This window comes from Eucalyptus grandis, chromosome 8, assembly GCF_016545825.1.
Source record: "Eucalyptus grandis isolate ANBG69807.140 chromosome 8, ASM1654582v1, whole genome shotgun sequence".
NCBI classification, from domain to species: domain Eukaryota; kingdom Viridiplantae; phylum Streptophyta; class Magnoliopsida; order Myrtales; family Myrtaceae; genus Eucalyptus; species Eucalyptus grandis.
This window is the reverse complement of record NC_052619.1, coordinates 74,297,455-74,316,286: the sequence shown is the minus strand read 5'-3', so window position 1 is coordinate 74,316,286 and position 18,832 is coordinate 74,297,455. Positions and strand designations below refer to the sequence as shown.

At 41.0% G+C, this 18,832-nt stretch overlaps 2 protein-coding genes and 1 non-coding gene across 3 annotated transcripts; all 3 read left to right on the top strand.

The window, feature by feature from the left end:
• Window positions 1-600: 600 nt before the first annotated feature.
• Window positions 601-3,900, top strand: LOC104428802 (GRF1-interacting factor 3). The gene is made up of 4 exons (XM_010041740.3): window positions 601-920; window positions 2,458-2,534; window positions 2,865-2,949; window positions 3,032-3,900. The coding sequence occupies exons 1-4, from the start codon at window positions 843-845 to the stop codon at window positions 3,461-3,463; spliced, it is 672 nt and encodes a 223-aa protein (XP_010040042.2). The 5' UTR covers window positions 601-842; the 3' UTR covers window positions 3,464-3,900.
• An 899-nt stretch (window positions 3,901-4,799) lies between these two features.
• Window positions 4,800-14,419, top strand: LOC104428801. The gene is made up of 15 exons (XR_005545957.1): window positions 4,800-5,117; window positions 5,320-5,519; window positions 5,668-5,745; window positions 5,860-5,958; window positions 6,046-6,159; window positions 7,182-7,375; window positions 8,039-8,123; window positions 8,872-8,957; window positions 9,613-9,771; window positions 9,982-10,073; window positions 10,166-10,313; window positions 11,077-11,161; window positions 11,576-11,661; window positions 13,472-13,630; window positions 13,839-14,419. It is a non-coding gene; the product is annotated as a TOM1-like protein 5 (transcript).
• A 1,567-nt stretch (window positions 14,420-15,986) lies between these two features.
• LOC104415945 (UDP-glycosyltransferase 88F3-like) lies at window positions 15,987-17,839 on the top strand. Its single transcript, XM_039300351.1, has 3 exons — window positions 15,987-16,028; window positions 16,246-17,527; window positions 17,571-17,839. Exons 1-3 carry the CDS (start codon window positions 15,987-15,989, stop codon window positions 17,837-17,839), a joined length of 1,593 nt encoding a protein of 530 aa, XP_039156285.1.
• Window positions 17,840-18,832: the final 993 nt, after the last annotated feature.

The window sequence follows — 18,832 nt, the reverse complement described above, 5'->3', positions numbered from 1 at the left end:
ACCCTTGCTTCAATTTGGGATTTCTTTAAATTTGGTTAAAGCCCAGAGTTTTGCTCGATATTGTAGTGTTGCCGCCTGAATAAGTACATGAGTCACACATGCAAACTTACAAATAAAGATTTGACCGGTCAATGAAATCGAACTCTTATTTAAGACCAAATTGATCATTTCAAGTAATAATTTTAAACAAGTCCACTTTGAGTTTTCTCTTGAGAAAAGATTCATATTTCAAGATTTTATTTGAGACTAAATTAATCATACATACTCTTATTTGAGGTAAAATTCATTCTAGGCTTCTTCTTTTTTAAGTTTTATAACTAAATATTATTCAAGCCTTTTTTTTTATAAATAAATAAAATTTTTCTGATAAATTTTTCTGAACTTTTTTTTAAGAGAAAATATAATTTAAGGTCTTTATTTGAAATTCTTCCAGACAATTTTTTTTTTTTTTTTTTTTTTTTATGTAAATTGGTAGCGTGAACACGGGGGTCGAAGCTGCTGCTGGATCGGACCGTCCGGTGTCGAGATTTCGTGTCGTCAATGGTGGGGGAGTCGGTCCAAAACAACAACATTCGACGTGAAATAAAAATAAACAAAAAGCGTGGGAGCAAAATCAGGAGCAGAAGCCGCCCTCCTTTCCTCTCTCGTCAATCAATCTCCGTTCCCATCCCCATCCCCATCCTTGTCTTCTTCGTTCGAGTTCAGACCGGCCTTGACCGTCGGGTGGGTGGGGGGTTTCATCAGTCGCCTAGGGTTTTTGGGGGAGGATTCCATCGATCCTTCGATTGAATGCGCGTTCGGGAGGAGGAGGAAGAGGAGGAGTAAGACGAGACCCAGCGAAGATGCAGCAGCCTCCGCAGATGATCCCCGTGTTGCCCTCGTTTCCCCCGACCAACATCACCACCGAGCAGATTCAAAAGGTATCTCCTCCTCTCCCTCTCCCTCTCCCTCTTCCCCCAATCGAATCCTCCCCCGCCGTCTGTTCCTTCTTCTTCCTCTCTCTCTCTCTATCTCTCCGTTCTTCGTTCGCGTCCGCAATCTCATGTGAAGTGACGTCTTTGAGTAAGCGTGCCGGTTTAGCTCGAGTCGGAGTGGATGTTGGAGCTCGAAAAATTAGCACTTTAGGGAAACCTCAGAGTAACTCCTTGGGCCGAAACTTGCAAATGAAAACCCTCGTAAGGTCGGCGGATTGGATTCTCACAGACGTCTTTCGTCAATTCAAGTCTCGGACCGTTTAAATGCGAGATGAATAGCTCGGACGTGCTTAGAATGGCTGGATTCCGTCTTTTCGCGCGAGGCTGAGCCAATCTAAATTCTAGCTTCGGTCGCTCGGTGCGATTTACGAACTATGAGTCGCCAGGTTGATTGCTTTCTTCGTAGGAAACTGATGGCGGGACATTGGGCAATTGGTCTCGTGCTAATCACAGATTTTCAGTCTTCTAAAGAGAGAAGTGGATGCATGAGTCCTGACTTCCTATGTCTGCCCATCTACATGTTGTATGTGAACAATGATATTTACATATCAGAGACATGAAGTATGCATGAAGATCAAACTGTATCTTAGCAAATGGATGGCAAAGCTTGTGCAACCAAGTGTTGTACCGGGGTTTTTTTAATTAACATTGTTGGCAAAAATATAGACCTATGAACTTTATGAAAGAACTCTATTTATGGATTTATAACTATATCTCTAGACTCCAACATGGTACTATCATAACTATGATCGGATATCTAATATGGTAAGTCGTAACGTATGAAGGTCATGGATATATGCTTATATCTGTAGACTCTAACATAATACTATCATAACTATGATCGGGTATATATTATGGTAAGCCATAATGTATGATTTCTAAATAGAACTTTACAATGATTAGCTGAGTAAAAACTGAAGATTTGTCGCTCTTGCCATGTAAATGTACATGTCCTTCATGTGGTGTCAGCCATGTGTGGTTTTCTGATTCTTCATCAGCTTTGTTCTTTTCTCTCATTCTTTTATTTGATGATGGGTCCTATAATATTATGAATAATCAGTAACATCGTATGTGGCCTGTACAGGTCTGTTTTCCTCTTAAGTTTTGCAAGTGTGAGGGAGAATTAATAGTACCAGTAGTGTAATCAATAGCTATGATAAACAGTACATGCAATGTATATAATTAATAGGTATGCTATGTAGTGAACTCCTGTTGTCATGGCACAAGTTTATTAGATGGTATAGGAACCTAGTTTCGTCCTATGCATAGGTGATATAGAGAAGATGGAGAATTCGCTATCATCTGTACAGATTTATACCAGATAATGGCTAGTAGACCTCATTTAAGTTAGACAGACAGTTTTATACATGGTCGCTTGAACAGAACCTGAGTTCCTAGTGTAGCATCTTATTACTGTTGATATATCATGATCTATTTACTAACTTTTTAGATCATCTTATGTTTGTCTTGGGCAATATTGTAGTATCTTGATGAAAACAAGAAGTTGATTCTAGCTATATTGGACAATCAAAATCTTGGCAAACTCGCTGAGTGTGCCCAGTAAGTCTCTCTCTCTCTCTCTCTCATATGTGTATGTAAGGGGGGAGTTGGTAAAAACAAAAGGAAAGAGGGAAAGGTCTAGGTCGTGCGCACACACATATGCATGTGGTTGGGTAGGTGGCTCAGGACCAACATATGCGTCTCAATGCGTGGGCTTTTCTTCAGTGGCTTGTTTGTTAGGAAGTACATCGAGTAGTACGTGCAGCTGGCCAATCAGGATTCATTCTGTAAGTGCGCTTTGGCTGGATGGGTATATGCATGTGCCTGTATGCAAGCCTTGTTTGTATTCTTGGGCATCATCTGTGGACTCAATGTAGCTTGATGATTCAGGTACCAAACTCAGTTGCAAAAGAATTTGATGTATTTAGCGGCAATTGCTGATGCCCAGCCGCAGGCACCACCAATGCCTCCCCAGGTAGTTATTTCTCTTGTTAATTTGCTTTCCAATTAATGATGATCTTTTCCCTGCTTGTATGCTTACCAAATGGCATCTACAGATGGCTCCTCATCAGGTGATGCAACAAGGTGGCTATTTCATGCAACATCCTCAGGCGGCTGCTGCTCTGGCTCAGCAGCCAGGCCTTTACCCTCAGAAGGTGCCATTGCAATTCAGTAGTCCCCATCAGTTGCAAGACCCACAGCAGCAGTTACACCAGCAACACCAGCAGGCCATCCAGGGTCAAATGGGCATGAGACCAATGGGGCCCAGTAATGGCCTTCATCCCATGAACGCAGAGGCTACTTTGGGAGGTGCAGGTACTGGAGGGCCACATCCATCCTCAGGTCCAAATGACGCGCGTGGAGGAAGCAAGCAAGATGCTTCTGAGACAGGGACAACTGGTGCTGGTGGTCAGGGCAACACAGCAGCTGGGCATCAGGGAGGCGATGGAGAATCATCACTCATGAAGGGTTCCGAGGAGGCAAAGTGATAGGCTCTTTGGGTGCTTGCATGAGCGACTAGTGGTTGTTGATAGTAGATTTATCAGGACCTAGTGTTGCTGTTTGATCTTTATTAGTACATTAGACATGAGAATTTTGTCCTTTTTTCTTTTGTACTTTCTGATCTGACAAATAGATTTAGGGGTTTTGTGTTGCAAGTGATTGGTTGTGCAATATCTCCGCTGCTTTGGTGCAGCGAAGTTTTGTCATGGACAGTCATGGGAAGCCCACGCCTCAACACTGTTCCTAATGTTCTTGGGGACGGAGTGGATTGTGATGTCAAGTCGATGACCATGCTAGATCATGGACAAGTCGAGTAGCATCTGCTTGATGAGAGATGAGCAGTCTCTTCTGGAATAGTTGATTTTAGTACTGTAATTTAAATTTCTAGTGCTCATCTTCTGCCTGTGGGAGGGCTCCTTGGATAGTGCAGTCCCTTGTATCTGTAGCTTTCGGTGCGACGCCGACGAAGGGTTCTCCTCTTCATGATAATTGAGCTTTGAGAAGCCCCCCAAAGCCCCAAAAGATGGGAGGTCCGGAAGCAATTTTGAGGTGCTTCTTTAACATGCAACTTTGGGTTATAGCGCGTTGTGGCTATGTTTCTGGAGGCGGTGCGGAGTTGTCATTGTACTACCGAGATCGCAACGAATTTAGCGTGTAAGAGCTGGTCGAAAACGTCGGGGGGTCGCGTGCTGGATCAGGACGCAAGTTGCTGTGCTGGTCCTCGTTTTCTTGGGCTGAAAGAAGGTCCAGTGACTTCCTTTTAACAGCATCCTACTGAAACGAGGAAAGAAGGTATATCGTTCTTTCGTATATGGATCTGCCAAACATCGTTGGCAAAAAAATTGAAAAAAGAAGCGAGTGATATAAATAAGATATTCAGAGCCGCTCCTGAGCAAATTTAAATGAACGCCTCGGCATCATATAAGAAATAAAATATTATACATTATTATGAAATCTACTTTTATAAAAAATTTGTAGCGAATCTGTGATGTCATGGTAAGTCAATGTACTTGTTAGGAATTTGACTAAGTCCAAAGGAGTGAAGTTGTGACAGTGAAGTAAGTCGCCTAGCACTGGTAGGGGAACTTTTTTTATGGTGGGAGTGTTTTTGTTGCGCCTCTTTTTCAGAAAAGTAGGGGGCGCCACGTGGGCTGGGGGCGCTACCTTTCATCGTCATTGTCGACAAAAGGGCTCCGCTGCTGCTCGGCTGTTGCCGTGTCCGAGAAGTAATTCGGATCTATTCTTTGGGTCGGTCGTTCGTATTAGATTAACATGATAATAAATTTAATTAAAAAAGTCGTTAAGGAAAGCATAAAGACTGCACAGCTGCTGCTTCGTCAGGACAGTCCGGTCTGGTCTGGTTCCTACTAGTGCTACCCATTTTAATCTTCCATTTTAATCCGCCTCCTCCGCCGCCTCCGCCGTGGGAGTCGGTCGGTGCCACCCGCTGTCCGCCACTCTGACTGCGAGTGTGAAAAGAAGCGTCCTGCGATTTTCATCTCCACCGCCATTCCGTGCCGCGTCCGAGTGAACCCCCGCCTCGAGAACTCGCTGGAAAAGTTCACCGGCTTGGCAGTTGGCATTGCATGATCTCTGATTTCGTCGTCTCGGCTCTTTCTCGTTCCCCAAGGCACGCTCCTCGTCCGTCCCATTTCAATCCTCTTCTAAGTTGTTCCGCACGTTCCACGGATTGCCTGCTCCGTTCGTGATTTCTTCCAAATGCTGATCGCTTCTCGCATGTTTCTGCACTCCTGTCTGCATAATTACTCTTGTTCGGCTACTTCATCTGATTTTTCGCTCGACTCGGATAGCATCATTATCGTCGCTGTTGTTATGCGTGCAGCAGTGCAACGTTTTGCACTCCTTCGGATCTGATCTGCTCTGCTCTGCGCATTCCCTCCCTGGCGAGTAAGTGGGAGATATACTCCCGGAATTGACGAGGATGGCGGCTGAGCTCGTCAATGCTGCGACGAGCGATAAATTGGGGGAGACGGATTGGGCCAAGAACATCCAGATCTGCGAACTAGTGGCGCGTGATCAGAGGTACATCTGCCGAGTGCTGCTTTTAGCTTCTCTCTCCGATGATGATACGATGTGGTGTCGGCTGCTCATCGTGTTTTAGTCATCGATAAGAATGTTGGGTGTCTCTTGTCGATTCGAGTAACGTGACTTTGCTCATCCGACCGCGCAGGGCTGCGAAAGATGTCGTGAAAGCAATTAAAAAAAGTTGGGAGGTAAAAGCCCCCATTCGCAGCTGTATTCAATTACGGTAAGGACAGAACGTTTCGAAAGATTCTTACTTGAACCGTTATGAGTAAACTGCTAGTATCTCCGCATCTCGCTAGCCGCACGCTGGTGATTCACTGCAGTTCTAACTGTGCAGTTATTGGAGATGCTGATGAACAACGTTGGTGAATATATTCATAAGCAAGTGATCGAATCTGGAATTCTTCCCATTCTTGTAAAGATGGTGAAGACAAAGGTGTGGGTCTCAATGTTCAAGTAAAATCACATCGCTTCGTCGTATAGTTTCGCTGCTATTATTTACTTCATGAAAGTTACACTGCAGACTGATTTCTCCATACAAGAGAGGATATTTCATCTGCTAGAGGCAACACAATCCTCCCTTGGGGGCGCTTCGGGGAATTTCCCTCAATATTTTTCTGCATATCAGGAATTGATGGTAAGTATGATCTTGAACTCTGTTCACCTCCTAGACTCTTTTCTTCCGAATTCGTTTTATGCAATACATATCTGGACCAACTTGGAACTCAGTAGTAATGAGACTGCCTGACATTTGGTCTTGATTTCACTGCCGATTTAGGTGTATAGAAAACAGTCTCATCTCTGACATGGTAATGGATCATACTATTAAACCCTTTAAAAGACTAGATGCATTATATTGAAGCATCTAAGTAGTAGTAGATGGAGCCTATAATCTAAAACGTGAAATTAACTGATCCATCTCGAGGCACTGACCCCTTACCTTAAAATAGACCTCCCTTGTTTAAATGTCTCAAGGGATGCTCACAAGTCTGTTTTTTTGGGGAGTAGTTATTTTCTCTGTCCCAAAGTCAAATCCTAGTGGTCTTTTGCACAATCTATTAATGTATAAAAGTTGTGACAACAACATCCAGACCTCGCAGTTTAAAGTTGCTTTAGTGTCAAAGTCTCTTGCTTAAGGTGCTTGTATAGATTTTTAATGGAGAGATGGGGCTTAAAAGCCCATCACAATAATTGGATGTGAATTGTCTTTGTTCTCTACATGTTCAAGCTCTTAGATTAGTTGGCCAATCAAAACTAGTCAGTATAAGAGCAGTATCAACCCTGTGTCAAAGTTCTCACACTTCCGGTTAAATATCCTTGATTCTCTCTTATAGGTTCTATTTTCTAAAAATTTTTAATTTCCCCTTTATCCATCCTATTCCTGCTCACATTTACTTCTTTTTTGAGATTCTCTCTAGTTGTATATCTTTCTCCCTTTTCTTGTTCCCTATGTGCATTATTTCGCTGTGGCTACTCCTACTGATTTCTCGGAAGAGATCTTGCCACAATGTGTGCTTGTTGTGCTTTACTGTTCATAAGTGATAAGATATCGGTATTGCTAGCTTTTAGGTTTTATCAAATAGATTATTTAACTGTTTAACTAATGCACTTCCATATTTTTCACAAAATCTATTGCCTTCTTTTTTGTGGAAAACTCAGAGCTTAGGAATACAGTTTCCTCAACGGCATGAATCTGCACCTTCTGATCCATCTGCCACACGAGTAAATGGGATTGCACCATCAGCCTCTCCTTTACAAGTGGAGAAAAATATTATGTCAAGTCGGGAAGAGGCCTCTGCCAGAGTTGATAGACATCCACACCAACCAGAAGTACAGTGCATTCCCGAATCAAGGTATGCATTTACTGGAAAAAAGGAAAGGTTCTTTATAACCTGCTTATGCATCTCCTTGATTAACGGATCTCTTTTATAGATAAGGAAATCTTCTGGCAAATATACAGACACAAGTTTATATCTCTTTGGTACAGTCAGAGTGGCAATACTGCTAAGGTTAAATGAATGAAATAGTAACCTATTCATGAAGTCTTTGCACCCTATTACGAGCCTTTTTTTCCTAGGTGAGTTGGTTGGTCAGGAGCTTTAAATCTCTTGTGAATCTCCATTAATGGGATAACCAGTGGCTGGATCCTCGTGAGCCTTAGACTCTATCTGTCTTCCAGAAAGTAGATTGCTGAATATACCTCACGCTTGCCCATGCAGTCTATAGTCCTTGTAGAACCTCCAAACCCCTAGTTCTGATAAATCAAGATTGTTCAGCTCTATGGATAAATCAATCTGATAAACTAAGTAGCTGAGCGTGGTTATGACTTGTTGGCAGATTTTTTAACACCATGCTTGCTGATAGATATATCTTGGCTTTTGCAAAAGATGGCTATGACTCGTAAAATACATATCATTTAGCAGAGAATATGCACTAAAGATATATATGGCTTATGAAGGAGGAATTTCCTCTTTCTAAGATCATGTGATCTAATAGTTTTTGTCTTCTCCATACAGTATTATTCAAAAGGCCAGGAATGCATTGGAGGTTATGAAAGAGGTCATGAATACAGTCGCTGGTCAACAGACTCAACATGCTCTGGTAAGTCAGACTCATATCTAAACCTTTCGTTGACCTTCCCCTCGTTTAATTCAAAAATGCTCTTATTTTGGCACAGTGATCAGTTCATGAAAGCGTTATATTGGGTATGAACTTTTTTGTTAAGATCTTCAATAAACCCTACCAGATAAGGAAGTTTGACTATCCTTATGAGGCATGAGTTCGTACTCCAGCATTTAAAGTTTTCAACAGTGTAGTTTTTATTTTTGCTGAACTAGTAAAGCACAAGCTAACTTATATTTCCACAATTCGATTGCTCTACCTAATTTGTAGTCTGGTCACAAGCAGTGAGAATGCAAAAATAAATAGTAACTGGAATTTTTGTGGTTTTCTCTAGTGGCGCATGGCCATGCATGTATGGCGAATGACAATTCTGGAAAGTTGAAGTGTAAATGTGGTACCATGTCCGGCATGGTAATGAATCATGCTTTTACCCCCCGTTAAAAGGCTAGATGCCAGCATGCAGAAAATGTCCTCCCACTAGTTAGGATAATAACATGTAGTCTGACATTATGTGTACTACATGGAGGCATTAGAGGGTTCTTACTTCCGAAGTAAACTGATGGAGAAGTCTGAATTTTTATGGAAAAAACTAGAAAATGTGTAAGATCTGCTTCCATTTCCCATTGAATGTCTCGAAAGGATTAAGTCATGGAAAGTCTGTGTCCAAATGCTTCTGTGGAACTATTGAACGGCAATTTCTGACTTGCTGCTTGTCTTGTTCCTTTAGGGTCCAAAGGATGAATTCACCCTTGATCTTGTGGAGCAATGCTCTTTCCAGAAACAAGGAGTAATGCATCTTATTCTAACATCTAGGTGAGGCATTATTACTCTAAATTTATTTGACCAACATAGCTAATTGTCTGAAAGTGTCAACAGTTACTTTCTGCTTTGAATTGGTGGTGTTGCCTGCATTTTTCTAATGTACTATTGGCTCAAAAGTTTATTGTCCGGATGCAACGGCAACAGCTCAGTTGTTGGATTAATCTGACAATATGTGTGCCCTTCACTGAGGAAGAGTGAGTTTTGCAATGGAAGTAGTTTGATAAGAGGAAGGGTCTCTGGCAAAGCAAGATGAGTTTTTTTATCTGTTTTGATGCCACTGATTGGGATTGTCAGAAAAAGGGTTCACTGTAGCCTTTGTCTGAGTTTCAGCCCATCAGTCTCTGGTGAAAGATGCATAATGAGAATGTAAACATGTTTAAAATTATATGGAATCTCGAGTCTCCTGCAGCTGACCTTACATATTGTTTTAAACGAATGACAAGCGTGTCACATTGTCATCCATTTGATGTAGAGGGGATATCAGTACCCCACAATTATAATGATCTTTGAGGCCAAGTCTTGTGGTATCTTATAATTTTTGTCTTCCAAAAGCATTTGTCTAAGCCCATGTTCTGCGTCTAGGTTTTGAAAACTGCAAGACATACACCTGCTGAATGATCCTTGTTTTCTTGTCTATCTTGTCCAGGGATGAAAAAGTAGTTTCTCAAGCAATTGAATTGAATGAACAACTCCAGAAGGTACTTGAAAGACATGATGCTCTTCTTTCTGCTAGAACTGGAACAACTGCACATCATACTGATTGTAAACCAGAGGAGGAAGAAGAAGCTCAACAGCTTTTCCGAAGGTTTGTCCATGTCCCTGGCTGGCTTGAAAAGTAACTCCTATCTTTTTCAAATGATGCATACACAATCTAAACTATTCAACATCTGGCCGTTTTAGTTTGAGTTGGTCATGTTGTGTGGAGATAGAATGAACATTATAAATAGTTTGGCATTCAAATATTGTCTGGCTTCGTGATTGAGCATAATTAATTTAGAATTCAAACAAATGGCAGGACACAGAGAGGAAAAGCTTGTGCAAGGCCTGAAAAAGAAGAGAATTCCAAGCAGAGGCACACCTTAGAGTTGTCAGAATCGTCCAATTCAGGTACATATTTTTCAAAAGGTTTCTGGCCTTTGTTTCATGGAATAACTTAAGGGTATAGGAGTTTTCTCAGCAGCAACCGTGTGTACCATCAGATCAATCTACTGTACGAGGAATTGTGTACGAAACATCAAATTCTACTAGAAAAGCAGATAAGAATAATGCGTCTGATCAGGAGGTAGCATATGCCAGTGGGAGTGGACTTTCTCAGCAACCAGAAGTACAGTGCATTCCTGAATCTAGGTAACCATTCACTGTAAAGAGAAATTATTTTTGTTAGCTTACTTATGCATCCTCTTTATAACTGGATCTTGTCATGGGCATTTGGCTTCAGTATATTTTATGCTAGCAAATTATGCGCACTAATATACCTGTTGCTCTCAGACTGGAAAAGAGTAGTGCAGGTTAAATGAGGTTAACCAGTAACTCATTCAAAAAGTTTTAGGGCCATCAACTGCCTTTTTGCCATGGTAAAATTTAACAGTTGAGAAGGCATTCAGTCCGAACTATCCTTGTCATCCCCAATGCCAACAAGCTGCCCTTGGCTAGATGCCATCCTCAGTATCAGATTCTCTTTTCATCCCCCTCTGGCAATATAGACTCCTCCAAATCTCTCTCTCTCTCTCTCTCTCTCTCTCCAGGTAAGTGAGCAGCCACATACTAGTCATCGGAACCCTAGGACACCTGACTCGTGATAATAAATGATTTTTAAGCTCTGGGTATATCAATCCAGAAATAGTCATGTTAATGTCAAAACACTGGGTTGGAAAATTGAGCAACAAAACATAGTGAAAAGCTAGACACCCATCATCGACTGAGAGTGATAATGATTTATTGAAAGATATCTGGAAATATTGGCATTTTTATCCACCAGCTCGTAAGTTTCACCTATTAATGTAAAGAGTTATGTACCATATGGGAGGAGGGGAAGTGCATATGATTTCAGGGCAGTGAAAAAGAGGCTTTGTAGCATCCTTAACAGTTTTTCATCCTTTTTTTTTAACAGTATCATTCAGAAAGCTAGGAATGCATTGGAGGTTTTGAGAGAGGTCCTTGATAATGCTGATGGTCAACAAACTCAACATCCTATGGTTAGTCGGACTATATTTAAATTCTATGGTGTGATTTCCCACTGTCTCTGCAATCATTAATGAAGCTTAATCCGTGAAGGTCAATCAATGGCACATTTCACTCTATTCATAAGTGCTCTGCAATCCCTACTAGTCAAGGAAGTATTAGTATTCTCATGAGGAATGACTTCATACTGAGTCTTTTTTTAAGTTCTTGTTGCCATTTTTATTGTGGAAAGACATTAGTGGTATACCATTAGGCATATGTAGAAGTATCACTAATTAGTTTTGCTAAAGTACCTAAGGTTAGTGAATAGCGTTGGTGTTTAAATTAAGGTAGCTGGGGATTTGGCTAATAAGTAAGACACTCTCTCTCTCTATCCTCTATAAACAGAACCTCCTGTGGACTCTTGACTGCTTGTGTTGCTTTTGCAGGCCACCAAAGATGAGTTCACCCTTGATCTTGTTGAGCAGTGCTCTTTCCAGAAACAAAGAGTGGTGCATCTTGTTCTATCATCTCGGTGAGGTCTCCTTTCTGCCTCAATTGGTGTGTTTCGCTTATCTTATTCTAGTAGCTAATAGTCGCAGTTAAGGTCTTTTCCTGCTTTCTGTAGCTTTGTTTTGTCAGCATTCCTCCAGTTCCAATGTTAACGACTGTGAGCACATATTTGTCAGGTTTATCTGAGATACGTCAGATCACTCTCACTGAATAGTGAGAATCTCATATAACTCAGTGAGAATCTCATATATAGTTACACAGCTTACATGGTGAAAGCGAAATAATCTTTTTTCTACTCCTGAAAGAAATTATGTTGTACAAGACATTAAAATTCTGTTTGAATTAAAATATGGAAAAATCTCTACCTTGATTGGTTCTATTCATTGTGTCAATCACTTGGGCAGTAGATACAAAAGATACTTTACACACTCAACAAATGAGCTCTTTTGCAATGGAATAACTGATTTAGTGGAGCACTAATAGCTGGGAAAACACTCGGTGCATCTCCTTGCAGTTTAGGTGCCACTCACAATGGTAAAGGGGAATACTAGCTGTCCTTAGTCTAAGGCACAGCCTAGTTTACAGGCAGTCCATAGTAATCACGTGAACCTGTTTGGAAAGTCTTCTCACTGTAATTGGAGAAGCCGACTTTGTGTATAGTTGTTGAGAAGTACCAAGTTTGATAACAGCCAGTGGTGGCAAGAGGCAATATCTTATCCTCTAATGCTAATTAATCTTTAGGCCATGCTGTCACTCAACGTTCACACTTCCCTCTTGCTCTACCATTTATTTTAGTAGAAATCATGGCCACTGTCAAATTTATCTACATTAAATCTATGATAACTTGTGAGCTCAGCCAACTTAAAGCTTCTAGAGCAGTGCTTTCAAAGCTTTTCCTTAACATTTCCTCTCACATGTAGGCTAATATTTTTAGTCTAAAATTAGTGACGAATCAATTGCCTTATAGTTAAAGAGTAGTAATGCAGTTTTTTTTTTCTTTGTTTGGTCATATGTAATCCAGTTTCTCTAGATTTAGCAATTTTTGAAACAATCTATTTATGAAATGTATTAATCATTTTATTTACTATTATTTATTAATAAGTCGATCCATCCAATCTGAATAATGTACATGTGAAATTACTGTTAAACAAAGTATACTTGGCGGGGGAAAATAGCATTCTTTTTTGGAATTTTGCTATAAAAAAATGGAATTGATAAAAATTTTTAAAATGTATTAGTTTGAAGTTGTTGCAAAGGGAGGGTAGCGAGGAGATGGCATTGGACGCCTTCTCTTGGCAGCACTCCTCTTTTTCCTTTTATCTTCCTTAAGATAATTTATAGTTGATGCAATTTGAAGCATTTCTTAAAATTAAAAAAAGAAAAAAAGAAAAGAAAAGGCACCTAAATCATATATGGACTTCCTTTCTCACACAGAGACTTTTTTTGCTAAATAGGGAGCAGCATTTTAAAGGGTGTTAATAATTTTGAATTGCCACGAGACCAAAGTTAATAAGAAACTTGAATTTCACATAAAAATTAAAGACAAAGTAGACAATGAAGAACAATTATAAATTATAGTGAGCATTGTCAACTAAATAAAAATCAACGATAGTGATTCACTTTGTTTTGATTTTTTTTCTAAATAACTATTGCACTGATTTCTAAATCACTAGTAAATGTAAATACAGTCTCCAAATTTTTGTATAGTACTTTATAGAAACACTAGAATTGTGAAACCATTTGTCAACTCATTTAAAAGCTTAAATTATCAAATAAAGGTATAATATTAATAATGAAGTGATCTCCTCCCTTTTTATGTCCATCTTCTTCAGGGACGAGAAAACAGTTTCTCAGGCAATTGAATTGAATGAGCAACTTCAGAATCTACTTGACAGATATGAAGCACTACTTTCTGGTAGAACTGAGATGGCTGCAAGTAATGTAGATTGTGAAGCAGATGAGGAAGAAGAGCCTCAACAACTTGTCCGAAGGTTTGTTTATTTCTTTGGCCAGTACTTTACTCGAAAAATCACTTACATCTGCGCATATAATGTGGTAGGTAGAATGAGCTTCCTGGATCTTGGCTGGTTTGGTTTGAGGAGTCGGTTCTTTCACGTTGAGATAACCTTAAAATATTGTCAACATTATGCAGCCCAAATAATCTTTTTGATTCATCCAGTCTAACACTACATATGGCAGGATTCGGAAAGGAAAAACTAGTGTGAGACCTGAAGATGAAGGGATTTCTATGAGGAGCCACACTCTAGACTTGTTAGAACCTTCAAATTCAAGACAACAAGTATATCACCCGTGCAAACAGCCTGCATGCACTGAGCCATCTGAGTGCAATGGGCAGCTTTTGCCTGTCGCAATTCCGCCTCCACCTGCAAAACACGTTGAGAGGGAAAAGTTTTTCAAGGAAAACAAGTTGGCTGGCTCTGCTGTGGCTGGTTCTGCTGTGGCTGGCCACATGAGGCTTCTGTCATTGGAAAACGTTCATGGCAGCAGCTCTCACAGTGGGAACAGTAACTCCAGTGACCAAAGTTAAACAGTATCATGCGGTGCTTTAGTAGTCTTGCTTATAACTGTATTCTATTAGTTGATTTTGTTTACTACCCTACCAATAGGCGTTGTGAAAGAAGAGAACTGCTGCAACATGATTGTACAGAGAGCATTCAGGTTTAAGGGGGGATATTCGACTGAATATATGACTATTCACTTTCAACTGCTGTGTTGACTTTGCATTGAATACTGGAGGAATGAGATTTCTGATTTTTTTCCACTTTTTTTCCTTCTCAGGACGCATTTCGTAACGTTTCTGTTTCGGAAAACAATTTTTAAACAGAAGAACGCGTTTGGTAACTGCACAAAATTTATATTCTTGAAATAGAAAAAAATAAAAACACTTTGGTAAATTTATATAATTTTTGTTTATTTTAATTTTTTAATATTTTTATTTTATTTTTCCTTTTTCTTTTATTTTCTTTTTTTCACGAGGGCCGGTGGCCTCGCCTAGCCATTGCGAGGCTGAGCCTCGCCGGTGGTTGGGCGAGCTCGGCCTTGCCGAATCTGGACGAGCACGCCGCCCTAGCGGTGGCTCGGCGAGGCCGAGTCTCACTGGTGGCTAGGTGAGCTTGGTCTCGCCGGATCTGGGTGAGCTCGAGCTCGCCAAACCAAGGCAAGGCCGAGCCTCGCCGAGAGCCGCGACACTCCGGTGAGAATGCTGGCCCTTGATAGCCCTGTCGTTGGCCATGGCCGAGGTGGACAACCGACCAAAGAAAAAAAAGAAGAAAAATGAGAAAAAAAAAAAGGTGTTTCTTGGAAGTATTCTCGAACAAGAAACAGGTTTTTCTACTTTCTTGTTTTTGTTTCCTAGGAACAAAAAGTATAAGAGTGTGTTTGGTAACGTTTATGTTAAAAAATTGTTTTAGGAATAGAAATAGAAAAAATTATTTCGGTTTGGAGAACAATTTTGAACAAGAAAGTGTTTGGTAAACTTGTTCACGGAATAGAAAAGAACGAAAACACGTTTGATAAACTTGTATAAATTTTTTTGTTTCTTTTAATTTTTTAATATTTTTATTTTATTTTTTTTTTTCTTTTTTTTACTTACTTTTGGCCGACGGCCTTGCCCACCACCGGCGAGGCTGAGCTTGTCCAGCCACCGACGAGGCTTGGCCTCGCTGGGCCAACGCTAGGCGACGTTAACCTGGTGGTGGTTCGGTGAGGCCAAGCCTCGCTAGGGCCGGCGATGCTCGGCCTCACCCGAGGCCAGCGACCCTCCGATGAGGTCGCCGGCCCTCGGCGGGCGGTTGCTGCCATGGCCAAAGTCGGCGACCGGCCAAAGAAAAAAAGAAAAAGAAAAGAAGAAAAAAAAAGAAAGGAAAAAAAAAATAGGAGAGAAAATTGTTTATCGTAAGTGTTCCGAGAAATAAGACACAAGTTTTTCTTATTTCTTGTTTCTATTTCGAATTTGTTTGCGGGAACAAAAATATAGATTTGGAACAAAAACGTAAACAAATGCGTTTACTTTTTTTTTTTCTTCCTAAGAAAAAAAATAAAAATTGTGTTCATAAACACGGACTAGAAATACAAACAAACATGTCCTAAATAAATGCGTTTTTGTTCCTCTAACAAAAAGAACAAAAAATTTGTGTTTCAGAGAATAGAAACATAAACAAAAATTGCCAAATAGACCCTTAGTTTCTTTTCCTAGGAAGAAAAGTGGCCTATCTTGAATTTTGATATGAATAAAAAGGAAAATATCAACGGAAGAAACCTGACAGCGTGCTTTATAAGTCACGGTCCCATTATTTACTTATATATATATATATCAGTAAAGCGAAGATGACAGAGGAGAGAGGTGTATGTTCGAGTGGACTTCCTGCGGTAAGCCCACTTGTATCAGTCTCATACTTGAGGATTTATATGCTTCATTCTATTGAACTCTTCGTTTGTTTAGGTTGACTGCTTTTAGGGCAGTTATGTTATTCGACATGCTATTACGCGAGACTATGCATCAGTTCCAAAAATTGAAGTTTTTTTTCTCTTTTACATATTCATTTCTTCCTTGTCTTCTGCTTACCCTGGCGATTACTTTTCTTAGTCTGTGGAAAGGTCAGAGTTTGGCTTTTTTGACCATTCCACTGGACTTCTCAATTGTTTGGTAGACTGCTTAGATGGCTTTCGCCCACCCGATCCTCTCCTCTCCCTCAACGCAACACCACCATCTTCCCCTCCTCCCCTCCCTTCCTCCGCCAAAAGAATGCAAGAAACCATAGCACTGTATGCAGCCCCTGCTTTACACCACATGGTGTCCATGGTGGAGCTTGGGAAGCTGATTCTGCATCATCGCCCACAATTCACCCTCACAGTTTTGGTTGCATCGATGCCAGCAACGGCCAGCGCTATCACCTCCTACATCGATCGAATCTATTATGAGACCAATCTTCCTATTTCCTTCTTCCATCTCCCTCCCGTCCATTTACCAGAGTCCCTCCAAAACCAAGTAGATGCTGCTTTCGAATTTATGCGTCTCAACATCATGGGTGTTCGAGATGCCCTCCAAAGCATCTCTGCTGACTGCGCAGTTCGCGCACTTATAACTTCAGCCTTCCACGTTCCACATCATTTTCTCAACATTCCAACTTACTGTTACTTCACCTCTTGTGCTTCTGTTCTTTCTTTCTTCTTGCAGTTGCCTGCCATCCACGATCAGACAAGCAAGAGCTTTGGAGACTCGAAGGACACCCTCCTGCACTTACCGGGCCTTCCTACCATGAGAGCCTCTCTCCTACCTGAACCATTACTTGATCGCAATGCTTCCGCCTATCGTCACTTCCTTGATTTTGCTCGATCTTTGCCCAAATTTCATCGGCTTATAGCTAACACCTTTAACTTGCTTGAGCCAGATGCAGTCAAGGCTGTTGCAGATGGTGTTTGTGTTCCAGACGGCATGACTCCACCTCTCTATTGTATTGGGTCACTGATAGCAGATGCAAAAGATCGTACTATTGGCAGTGTCGCTTCGCTGGAAGCATCAACAATGCCTGTCAATGAATGTTTGTCCTGGCTAGACTTGCAGCCAAGAAGAAGTGTTGTCTTCTTGTGTTTTGGCAGTCGGGGTGCATTTGCGAGTGCGCAAGTGAGGGAGATTGCTCTTGGGTTGGAGAGAAGCGAGCAACGGTTCCTGTGGGTGGTGAGAAATCCACCTCCAAGTATTGCAACCAAGCCAGATTTAGACCACCTTCTGCCTCAAGGGTTCTTGGAAAGGACTCGGAACAAGGGTCTAGTAATGAAGTCTTGGGCACCGCAAGCTGCCATACTTAAGCATGAATCAGTGGGGGGGATTCGTGACTCATTGTGGGTGGAACTCGGTGTTAGAAGCAGTGAGTTTTGGGGTTCCGATGGTGGCTTGGCCATTGTATGCAGAGCAGCGCATGAATGCCGCCATCCTTGTGGAGAAAATGAAGCTGGCGGTGCCGATCAGCGAGTCGATATGGTCATATGAAAAAGGAAAAGAAGTGGAATTCATTGTTAGTGCAGAGGAAGTGGAGAAAAGGGTAAGGCAGTTGATAATGGAGGTGAATATGAGAGAGAGGAGCGCCGAGATGAAGGAAAGAGGCATCGCGGCTTGGACTGAGGGCGGATCCTCCTTCTTAGCATTGTCCGAAATGGTGGGTTCATGGAAGCAGGGCTAACTACTGCCTTAAAAGTGTAAGATATGTCCTGCTTCATCTCTTGAGGAATGGCTGATTCCTGAACGTGGTATTGCCGTCAGATGAATGAATAAATGCTGTCGAAGTTTGCGTTCCGAAGTCGATCTCATTACCTTTTGTGCTGCTTGATAGTATTGACTCGCCGTGATCCGATGCAATCAAGATCTTTCAATTAACCTGAAAGGTCATTTGGTTCAAGGCATGACTGGAGAGAGCAAGTGAACGATGTATAAGGCATTTACAAACATACCATGACCGTGAAGGTGCTCAAGCCATGGCTCTTGGTATTGCAGCAAACTCGCAATCAATCGCTCCCTCTACAAACGCATATCCTTGAAACACAAAACCTCGCTTGCTTTTTAACCGATCCAAAAAAGAGAAAGTACAAACTTATACTCGAGAGATAAAATTGTGCACAATTATCTTTGTTTCCTCCAAAATGCTCTATGCCGCATATGACCTTGCTTACAGTGGAATGTACGGTGCACATATTAGCTGAGCCAAACCAATCTCATTATTTTAAACAAAACTACCGTTGCATAGGGTTTTCAGTTTTGGCTTACTCTCTTCAAATATGAGAGAGAGGGAGAGTTTAATACCAAATTGAGTTTGACAACTAAATGGCTAAAATTTTGCCCCAAAACAAGTTTGCAAATTAGGATTTTAACTTTCAAGTCATCAATTTCGAGCTAATTTCTGGAATTCTAGCAAGTGGGGGAGTTTGATTAGCGCATTGAGCTTGCAAACTAGGAGTTCAAATCGTTGATTTGGAAGCGAATCAAGCAAATAATCAATTATAATTGATGCGAAGTGACTTTATTTGGAATCGGCTAGCACGTTAGGTCGTTGCCAATAACCACATTAAGTAAAATGTTAATAGTTGATATATTTATCTATTAAGCAGTAATTGAATTTTTTTTTTTGGGTCATTTGAAAGGTGATGTTTTTTTTTTTTTTTTTTTTGTCTTGAGAGTA